Source organism: Mchenga conophoros, linkage group LG16 (assembly GCF_057382185.1).
Source record: "Mchenga conophoros isolate Kocher_MC1m ecotype Shallow Benthic linkage group LG16, M_conophoros_male_GT1.1, whole genome shotgun sequence".
Classification (NCBI taxonomy): domain Eukaryota; kingdom Metazoa; phylum Chordata; class Actinopteri; order Cichliformes; family Cichlidae; genus Mchenga; species Mchenga conophoros.
Window position 1 is genome coordinate 8,635,255 of NC_140541.1, and position 10,867 is coordinate 8,646,121.

The 10,867-nt window shown below is 38.8% G+C and overlaps 1 protein-coding gene across 1 annotated transcript in view; it reads left to right on the top strand.

The window, feature by feature from the left end:
* The window catches only part of rnf17 (ring finger protein 17), a 38,814-nt gene extending 27,950 nt beyond the window's left edge, over positions 1-10,864 (top strand). Inside the window, exons 30-38 of the mRNA XM_085248472.1 lie at positions 4,560-4,640; positions 4,732-4,854; positions 4,936-4,992; positions 5,267-5,377; positions 5,502-5,625; positions 8,385-8,520; positions 9,110-9,296; positions 10,161-10,287; positions 10,668-10,864. Coding sequence (XP_085104598.1) covers positions 4,560-4,640; positions 4,732-4,854; positions 4,936-4,992; positions 5,267-5,377; positions 5,502-5,625; positions 8,385-8,520; positions 9,110-9,296; positions 10,161-10,256 — 915 coding nt within the window. The 3' untranslated portion in view covers positions 10,257-10,287; positions 10,668-10,864. The remainder of the gene's footprint in view (positions 1-4,559; positions 4,641-4,731; positions 4,855-4,935; positions 4,993-5,266; positions 5,378-5,501; positions 5,626-8,384; positions 8,521-9,109; positions 9,297-10,160; positions 10,288-10,667) is intronic.
* Positions 10,865-10,867: the final 3 nt, after the last annotated feature.

A 10,867-nucleotide genomic window follows, 5' to 3' on the forward strand; every position in this document is an offset into this window, starting at 1 on the left:
TTTCTCATCCTACTCCACAAATAAAAGGGGGGTTATTACCCTTATACACAAAAATCTTCCCTTCAATGTTACAGCCACTCACAAGGACAATGAAGGAAGATATATATTGGTTAAAGGGATGTTGCATGGGGAAACTGTTCTCCTAGGTAATATATATGCGCCGAATGCACAGGATGGCGAATTTTATACGGTATTATTTAGTCAATTAGTGGACATGGACTGTGCTAATATAATATTAGCGGGTGACTTTAACTGTGTTTTATGCCCTAAAATGGATAAATTTCCCCCACAATCTATCTTGACCAAAAACTCCAAAGCCCTTTGGCAAATTATAAATGAGCTTGACCTTATAGATGTCTGGCGACACTATAATCCACTATCTAAGGAGTACACTTTCCATTCTAACCCTCACTTGTCAGCATCTCGTATAGATTATATTTTTATGTCCAAGTGTATCAGTCAGTTAGTTCAGCAGGTAAATATTGGTCATATAGGTCTCTCTGACCATGCTCCTGTTGTCTTAACCATTCAACCCATGAGACATATTGAGCGCTCTAGGTCTTGGAAGATGAGCACACTGTCTCTTTTGGATGAGAAATTTATACATTTCACAACAGAGCAAACAACAGTATTCTTAGAAATAAATGATAAAGAGGAGATAGACACGAGAACTTTATGGGATAGCTATAAGGCTTACATGAGAGGGATGATTATTTCATACACAAGTCATAAAAGGAAGCAACGATTAATAAGGCAGTTAGAGATCGAGAATAATATAAAAAAAGCTGGAGAAACAATACTATGTAACAAAATCAGCTGAAACATTAAGTGAGCTTAATATTGCCAGGACATCTTTTCGTAATTTGATAATGCGAAAGGCTGAAAGAGATGTCCTTCTTGCCAGACAACAGCTTTTTGAATCAGCTAGTAAGCCTAACCGCTTTCTGGCTCGTCTTGCAAGGAATACTCCATCAAGTTCCTTTATCACAGCTATTGTGGATGTGAATGGTGAAAGACAAGTAGGAAACCGTCAGATTAATGAGTGCTTCAGAGAATTCTATACAAACTTATATCAATCTGAGATGGACATAACAAGGCTTAACTCAGGCTTCTTCCTAAACGACTTAGTATTCCCTCAGCTTTCTGAAGATCAGGTAAGCCTGCTGGAGTCACCCATAACAATGATAGAGGTGGATAAAGCACTCAAGTCAGGGAAATGTCCTGGGGCAGATGGTTTCCCAGTAGAATTTTTTAAGGTAATGAAAATGAAGTTAAATAGTTTATTATTAAGGGTTTTTAATAAAGCATTTGAAGAATCGAAACTCCCAGAATCTATGTACCAGGCTAATATAACATTGATAGCTAAAAAAGATAAAAATCCAGAGTCATGCTCATCTTACAGGCCTATTTGTCACGGCTGCCGAGGCGAGCCGTGTGGAGTTGGAAAAAGGACCCAAGAGCAAGCAGTGTATGAAAAGATTAGTGGAGTTTATTTACAAGGTGTCAGTGGCAGGAACAGAAAACGAATAATGAGACAAACTAACGGAAACCTAAACTGGGAAAACTAAAGAGCAACTAGAAATCCACAGGACACTGGGTGAAAGGCAGAGAGACGCAGACTGACGGAGGATACAAAAACGCAGAGAGACACAGATGAATGCAGAAAAGCGCGGACTTACATGGAGTAATACAGACGAACCGGCAACAGGCAGGAGAACACACAGGGCTTAAATACACACACCAGTAATCAGGGGATAAGAGACAGGAGGGCAACACAGCTGGGAGAAATCAGAGCTGACGGGACAGGGGAAATGTAAACTGAACACACTCACATCAGACATGAACCTTCAGAATAAAACAGGAAATTAACAGACAGAGAACCAGACAGGACACTGAACTTGACAGGCAGACTCATGAGCAGACACAATAACACCATGGACAGACAGAGGGAACACAGAGAAGTGGGAGCAGGCAGGCAAAGAACAGAAACCTAACAAATGGCAAAATAACAACAGAATACACACTCTGAATGAACAAAAGCATAAGGAAACACAAAACACTGAGTCCTCAGACTCAGGACCATGACACTATTAGCCTTCTTGGTGCTGATAATAAGATACTTTCAAAGATACTGGCTCTTAGGCTAGAAAAAGTAATGTGCTCTATCGTGCATGCTGATCAGACAGGCTTTATTAAGGGGAGGAATTCTTATAATAATACTCTACGCCTATTTAATACTATTCATTTTTTAAATTTTCATCAGATCCCTGGGGTTGTTGTCTCTATGGATGCCGAAAAGGCATTCGATAGAATTAAATGGGAATATATGTTTGAAATAATGAGAAGATTTGGGTTTGGAAAAAACTTTCTGGGGTGGATCAAAATTATATACAAATCACCAATAGCATCTGTGTTAACTAACGGCTTGTTATCTTCCCCATTTTCACTGAGCAGAGGTACAGCACAAGGTAGCCCATTGTCACCACTATTATTTGCTTTGGCCATCGAGCCCTTGGCCATGGCCATTAGACAAAATCCAAGTGTTCTTGGAGTTAAAATTGGGGATAGACAACATAAAATTCTGCTTTATGCAGACGATATTCTTCTGACACTGACTGACCCGGTTAACTCTTTACCCGTTCTTATTAGGTGTATCAAGGACTTTGGTCTTATATCTGGATACAAAGTAAATTTTGATAAATCTGTTATAATGACTTTGTGTAGTGGAGGGGATAATGAACCTTTATATGTTAAACCTTTTCATTGGGCACCATCAGGTTTTGTATATTTGGGAGTTAAAGTTACACCAAATGTTGGACACTTGTATAGAGAAAATATTAATGGAATGGTTCAAGATCTTTGGGAGATGCTGACAAGATGGAGGTCACTTCCGATATCATTTTTGGGAAGAATAAATCTCATTAAAATGGTAATCCTACCGAAAATATTATATCCCACAGGCATGTTGTTTGCAATCTTGAAATCAGAAGATATTAAAGTAATTAACAAGGCTATAGTGGATTTCATTTGGGCAGGAAGAAAACCCAAAATTAAATTGGAGACACTACAGTTACCGAAAGATCTGGGCGGGTGGGGAGTGCCAAACATAGAAAATTATGTCCTCTCAACACAAGCGAGGGTTCTTTCTTCCTGGATACATGAACATTCTGATCTGCCATGGCTAAATATTGAGGAAGTATTATGTAAACCATCCTCACCTGTTAACTTCTTAGGGAAACGTCTAAATGACTTACCTCACGTAATAAAGCATAACCCACTGATATATAATGCTATGTGGACGTGGGGAAAACGGAGAAAAATTTTTAACAGTAGTCTTCTGTTTAATATCTTGTCAACGTTTATAAATAATCCAGACCTTCTGCCACAAAACATAGGGTCAAGCTTTGTGGGATGGCATAAAGTAGGTGTAAAGAGGTTTTATGACGTCTTTAAACATGGTGAGTTTAAATCATTTGAATCCTTGAAGTCCCAGTATTCTATGTCAAAGACTGAGTTTTATAAGTATTTGCAATTGAGAAATTATGTGTTAAAAAATGCTAAATCATTACAAATCTCAACTGCCTCTTTTCAGTTGGAGAAATTTTTTCTGGATAATAGGGAGCATAAACATTTTGTATCAAAGTTTTATTCCGAGATTTATGCCCTAATTGTGGATAAACTGGCATGGTTGAGAAAATCTTGGGGGACGCTGCTTAAATGTGAAATAGATATACAGGCATGGGACAAAATTTTGCTCCTTCCATCCAAAATCTCTGTTTGTAACCGATTTAAAGAACTGCAGTACAAAATTTTGCACAATGTGTATATTTCTCCGTATATTCATAGTAAGTATAATATGGGAATATCTCCAAACTGTCTCAAGTGTAAGGTCAGAGTGGGCACTAGATTCCACTGCTTGTGGGAATGTGCTATTATTCAGTCATTTTGGAGGTCTGCGCCAATATTAGTACAGCCATTGGTCATCAGGTGACAGAAAACCCATTAATGTGTATATTGGGATATATTCCTGTCTCACTGGTACAACATGAGCATGTAATTCAGTCACTGTTGATGTTGGCCAGGAAAAGCATTATGTTGAGATGGGTGGGGGCTGAGCCTCCCTCCATTTCTCTATGGAAGTCGCTCATCATTGAAGTTATGACTCTGATCAGGCTGGGACATTATATTGATGGGAGCTCCCGAATTTTTGTGGACAAATGGAAGAGACCACTGGAAGCACTGGGAGTAACCTATAAACTGGATCCTAGAGGACAACAGTTATGGACATAATGTTGTAATATTCTAGTGCTGTGTAGTGTTATTATTTTGGATGTGAACCAGTCTTATATTTGTTGGGGGAAAAAGTTAAATAAAAAAAAAAAATAAAAAAAAAAAGACTGCTGATGGAATAAATGTTTATCCCTGAAGAGCAGCAGAAGATTACCTCCTCCATAAAGCCAGTTATAGTTTCTAAAATGAGAGCCTAATTACAATGTTTTTCTTGAATACAATAGAATCAAAGTGGAAATAATTCTACTTTTGTGCCTCTGTTTCTTCAGGTTGGTGGTAAATGGCAGCAGGATGCAGTGGCCTTGATGAGAGAGGTGTTACTAAACCGCAGTGTGGATATGAACGTTGTGGTAAAAATGCACAAATGAGTCATTGTTTATAAACATATGTGGACAATTATATGTATATGATCCCTTGTGTGCATTTGTTTTCGTGTGGTAGGAGCTGCCAGCTGATCCAAGAGGACCTGTCACTGTTGAGCTCTTCATAGATGGTTTGAGCCTCAGCAGGATCCTCTGCCAACATGAACATGCCTCCATGGATCGGACTGTGTCGCCAGATAAGGTCTCTGTGTGTGATAGACTGTTTTTTCCGAAATTAAGCAATGCCAGTAATTTACTCAGGAGTATGTGTGCTTCTCTGCAGCACCTCACAGTGATGCCTACTGCTCCCGTCTTTGACGTCTGGGATATTAACACTGAGGTATTATAATAAGACTGAAGAAATGTGTAAATTTGGCTGATCTCACCATCAAGGTCATCTTCTCATGTACCTGGGGGCAGTTTTCATTGATATTATAAGACCTATAATATTACTCAAGCTGTAAGCTTTTTACAGTAATTAAAGCAAGTTATGCTTTAAATCTGTTTCCTGTGTTATAGTGTGCATAAATAGATCCTATGTAGATGCATCAGAGTCTCTACTCCACCTAGTGTGCAGATGGGGTATAGGACCAATAATGATGATGTGTTTTCAGGGTTTGAGAGACCCGGAGGAGCTAATGCTGGGGTCCTTTACCTACCCGAACTTGCAACAGGAGGGGGAGCACTTTAAAGTTGTGGTCAAGCATATGTGTACCCCCAATGAGGTAGCGACTCTCTACATTATAAATTATATACATAATTCCTGTTGTCATATTAAAAAATGTTTATAATAAACAAAGCGGATAAGAATAATGTTGTTAATAAGAGATTGTTCTGTTTCCCCTGCAGCTCTTCCTGTGGCCTTTGGAAGGAACGGCTGATGTAAAGGTTAACGGAGAGTCTCTAGATGAAGCTTTGACCAGAATCAATAGAAACATTGACACGCTGCCACGACTTAGCAACTTCCCCGAGGGTAATGTTTCACTTTATCCAGACACAGATTTAAAAGATTTAAGCAAGTAACATCTTTGGGATATATCTGAAATGAACAGAGATATTAGAAGCACAGATATTCTTTACTTAAGCAGATGTGGAGATTCATTCACACTGCAAAGTCTTTGCCTCCAGTTTTGACTTCTTACCTTCCTGTAATAGCGATTATGTGGCAGTGCTGTCTAAGCAGCGACACCTATCGTTCAGGAGAATACTGCAGCAGCTTCCTGTGCCTTAATGGTGGGCATAAATAGTAGTGACTGTGTGATGATGTTACAGAGGTGCGCAACGTGACCAATGCAGAGGGTATTCTGACCCCTTTAGAAATGTCAAAATATTGAAATTACTTGTCACCTAAAATAAGTCCTACACTCTTTATGTGCATTAGCTAGATGATGACCATGACCACAACTTGTGGACTTCAACACCAAAAACACTGTTGTAGCTCATTAGGGCTCATTTTAACCTCTGAGTTTAGTGCTGTCAATGATGTATAAATCGTATGATTTTTGCCTCTTTCTTCGCTGACAGAAGGCAACAGTGATGGATACACCAGTAGGATGTGTTAATGTTTCCTTCATTTAGATTTAAATCTATTAGAATTGTCAAGATGTGCAGTCACAGAAAATAACAAACCTTAATGAGTTAGTAATGTACCCATTTTGAAAATGTAGAGTTTTAAGAAGAGAGATTTGTTTAAAAAAGTAAAAGGTTGTCAGAAAAATAAATACTCCAGTTAAGTACAGATACTTGAAAATTCTACATCTTAACTACAATAACAAAGTATTTGTACTTGGTGGTCCCCATCTTTGGAAATATACGCAATGTTTACCATGCATGTAGCATTTCATCAAATGTTAATGTGGCTTTTCGTGTTTCAGTGACATGCTTGATTTCCCCCTCCTCTCCCTCCTCTATTCATGTATCTGTTCACACACTGAAGATGGCTTAAAGTAGAGCTGGGCGATATAAGATTTTTTCATATCACGATGTTTTTTTCATTTCAGGCGATAACGATATCTATCACGATATAAGCCAAATAACTATATTTGTAAGATTTAAATGTGCCGTTGCTCACAAGTAAAATGTGAAATAATCAGCAGCTTGTTTTTATTTAAATATTTATTTCCCATAATAAGTTCAACAGGGTAGATGTACTTAAGGAACATGAGACTTTTTCAGATAAATAAAGGCAAATATTGCAAACTACACAAAAGGCAGCCGCTAAAGCGTTTAAGTTTCAAAACAGAACAAACGAAACAGACTAAATTGTCAATTCCACTTAGAAACAAAATATTAATTCTAAAAATAAATCTTAGTTTGTTTTACAGAAGAACAGACAAAACTGACTAACTTTTGTCAATATCAAATAAACTGAGAACTAAAAGGAAATTCTCAATCTCTCCTTGTTGTATAGCTGAGCTTTTCAAACAGTTTTAACAGTTACTTTAGTCTGACAAGCCGAATGACGAATTAGCGCTTCCAGTCAGAGATTGAGCTGCACCGCTTTATTGTATTACCAGACTTGCTTTCGGCACAATTTACAGTGCACGCTACTCTGTTTTTTGTCAGACTTGAAATAGCCGAAATACTGTCACACTACAGAACTTCTATGGCTCTTCCGCTCGACAATCTCTCCTGCATTGGAACCATCATCTGTTTTCTCTTCGGTAACCTTCGGTCACGCTCTCAGTTGATTTTTCTCTAGTCGGCACACTCATTTCCTCCATTACCCGGGCGGCACGGCGGCTGGCTGCTTGCCAAACAAATACGTGCGGCGCCGGTGTTCTGGGAATCCATCCTACCTGGCAAACCATCCTTCGCGTTGTTTCTGCGCACAACACGAAATTCAGTGGCAAATTGTCCTACCTTTTGTGAATATTAGCTAGAAAATACTCTGACCGGTAAAATTAACTGCCAAACCCACCTACCTTTGTGAATGTCACCTACAAGCATACTTAAACTGCTAAAATTTTGTGGCAAATCGTGCTACTTTTGTTAATCTGAGCTAGAAGCATACTTTAATAGCTACATTTCAGTGGCGAACCATCCTACCTTTCTGAATATGAGCTAGGAGCGTACTTTAACAGCTAAAATTCAGTGGCAAATCATCCTACCTTTGTTAATAACAGCTACACACATACTCTGACTGGTAAAATTAAGTGCCAAACCATGCTACCTTTGTGAATGTTACCTACAAGCATACTTTAACGGGTAAAATGAAGTGGCAAACCATTCTGGCTGTATGCATATGAGCTACAAGCATACTCTGATGGGCAAAGTTAAGTGGCAAACCGTCATACCTACTTAAATTGATGCTGGAATGACTCTGTGACAGCAGAAATGTGCATAAACTACTTACGGTAGCACGTTTTGCCAAAGTAGGATGGTTTGTCAGAACACCGGCTTGGGACTTGTGCTGTACATAACAAGTCACGTGACGCGACGCTGCGGCTGTGATTGGTTCGGCTCTGCGCTACTTAATTTGGATTGGCTGGTTTTTTTTTTTGTTGGTTTTTTTTTAAAGAGGACAAGAGGGATGAGGCCTATCGCAATAGTTTAATTTTTCTATCGAGAAAGTTATTTCGCAATACATATCGTTATCGTTCTATCGCCCAGCTCTAGCTTAAAGCAAGGAATACTGTTGCTTTTTACCGGATGACAAGCAGTCACCAAGTCGCAGCCGATTCTGTGCAAGACTCACTAAGTTGGGGCCTCCCAACACTCTGTGGTTTCCAGGTGGTCCATGTCTCGCTGAGTACAGTGATGGAAAGTACTATCGAGCCAGGTTGATGAAGTTCATCAGTGCAGAACCTGTCACGCTCCTGGTACAACACGTCGATTTTGGCTCTGATGACACTCTACCTACCAGCAAGTATGAATCTTATCATCCTACTAGCACACTTCCTCTGAAAAATATGAGAAAATGTAGAAACATGCTACAGACCAAGTGTTGGAAAACTTTATAGGCATTAAATTTGTGGCTTGTCGTAGAAAAATGACGTGGAGAAGAAGTGAGAGGGATATATCTTCTGGTGACAATGCTGACACAAAATCACTGGGTTAAACTGGGTTTTCAGTATTACATAGGTGGTTCACTTACTGGGTAAATCATCATGGTAATTAATTAATCAGCAAGTAGAGATTTGAGCATATGCTGCCATTCCTTTCTGTTTTATGTGAACACACTCGCAGCTAGTTTGAGAAACCCTAGGGTGACTTAATCCAGCTGATAAACACCATCATGTGACCGCTTAGCCTGACTGCTGATGTTGGTGTAAGTGAAGCCAGATAAGAAAAAGATATCCTGGCTTTTAATGTAGGCTCCAGTCTTAAGCTGCTGTTTGTTTAACTTTGAATTTCTTTGAGACCCACCCTGAATGGGGTTTATCTACTGATAAACAGATGATGTGGACATGCGGATGTGTTGAGTGGCGTTCTCATAATGTGTTGCTTCCTGGCAGGCTGCGCCAAATGCCAGCTGAGCTGCTGGAGTTTCCATGTAGGGCACTAAAAGTCAAAGTCGCTGGCTTCAAAGCTCCGAGTGTCACAAGGGAGGAAAATGTGCTGCCCTACAGCCCCAAATGGAGCATGAAGGCTGCAATGGAAATGATCGACCTGTTACACAAAAACATCACAGCCTCTGTTGTGGTATGAAACACACACAACATAACTGTTTTTAAAACTAAGAATTTACATTCAAAAGACATAAGTTTCATTTATTAAAGAAATGTCATTAAAAATGTGCCATGATAGGTTTTTGGAAACAGTACTAAACTAAACTAGCTGTGTTATCTTTCACTGTGAGCTCTAAGATAACACAACAAACATAAATGTTGTTGCTGAAAATGTTTTCTCAGCAGATGGAAACCTGCTTTCCTTAAGTCAGTTTTTACTAGCAGACCTATTTACGGCCTTCATGGCCCTTTTATTCTGTGTGGCACTTCTGATTTTTTTTTGTAAATACAAACAAATTTTTCATACGTTTATATATAAAGGTCAAGAGCAAATGTAATATCAGTAATTCACTTTTCATACAGAAGAAAACAAACATATGGGGATCATAGTTATTCTCTGCCAAGCCCTGGAGTTATATGTAACAAAACAGGTTAATGATTCAGTCAAAGACAAAGAGGCCGTGAAAATACTGCCTCGTCTTCAAGGACATCAAGCTGCAGTTTTGTTCTGAATGCACAAATCCTCACAGTATTTTGTTTACCACTGTAGAATAGGGCTAGCTCCCATCATGTTGATGTGGTGCCAAATGTGTTGAAGATTTCCAGCATCTTAATGAATCTTTACCATAACTTTTGACTTAAAGGATCCACCAACGGACACTGCCATTGTGTAACTAATAAATAATAAATGTGTATGTAAACAAGACTACCTAATAACTTCAAATCAGGCAGAATAAGTCCTGTGTTGCACTCTTTATACTGTCAAATCTTTGGTCTCACAGCCTGAGAATTTTTTTGTTTGCTTCCAGTCAGTATCTCACTGTCCTCCTCGGTTTAGGCTCAAGAACCAGAGCTCACAGTGCTGCTGTACAGCGAGGATGGAGAGTTGGTCCATCTGCCTCTGGTGACCAAAGGACTGGCAGAACTTGAGTAAAGTGGAAAGACACCCTCCAAACACTGTTCAGGTAAGTTTTTAGCATTTTATTTCAAGCACCAAAATTTCTTTAGAAAGAATGCTTTCTGAAATGTCTGCATCTGTATGATTCGAGTTGTCCACAGTCATTCTTAACTTTACCAAAGAGAGTGAGTAGCATCCAGGACACAGTTAAATACAGACCCCATTAGACTGTGGCTGATGAACCAATGCTGTTTAAATGTGTTGTGGAGATTTGTGATTCAACGTTTTGTTGTGGCTCTAAAGTCAAACAGGATCAGATACTAAATGTTGCAAAGAAATAAAAGTAACCAGCAGAATCTTTTGAACTGTATATTTAAGTGACTTAATAGTAGCTTGCTATTAATAAACAGAACAGCAAGCTAATAATAAATGTATCATCTTTTTCAGGCTTCCTGGCTCAGTTTGTTTTCAGTTCAGGTTTTGTGTTCTTCTGGTTTTCTTTGTGTTCCTAGTTTTTATATAGTACAGAAATGTTCTATTTATTTTCATTGTTCCTGTACAGCAGAGATGTTCATGTAGCACTTTGTTTTCTCTTTTCTTTTACTGTATGAAGGTGCTAAGTAAAATATTCCCATTTTCACTGACCT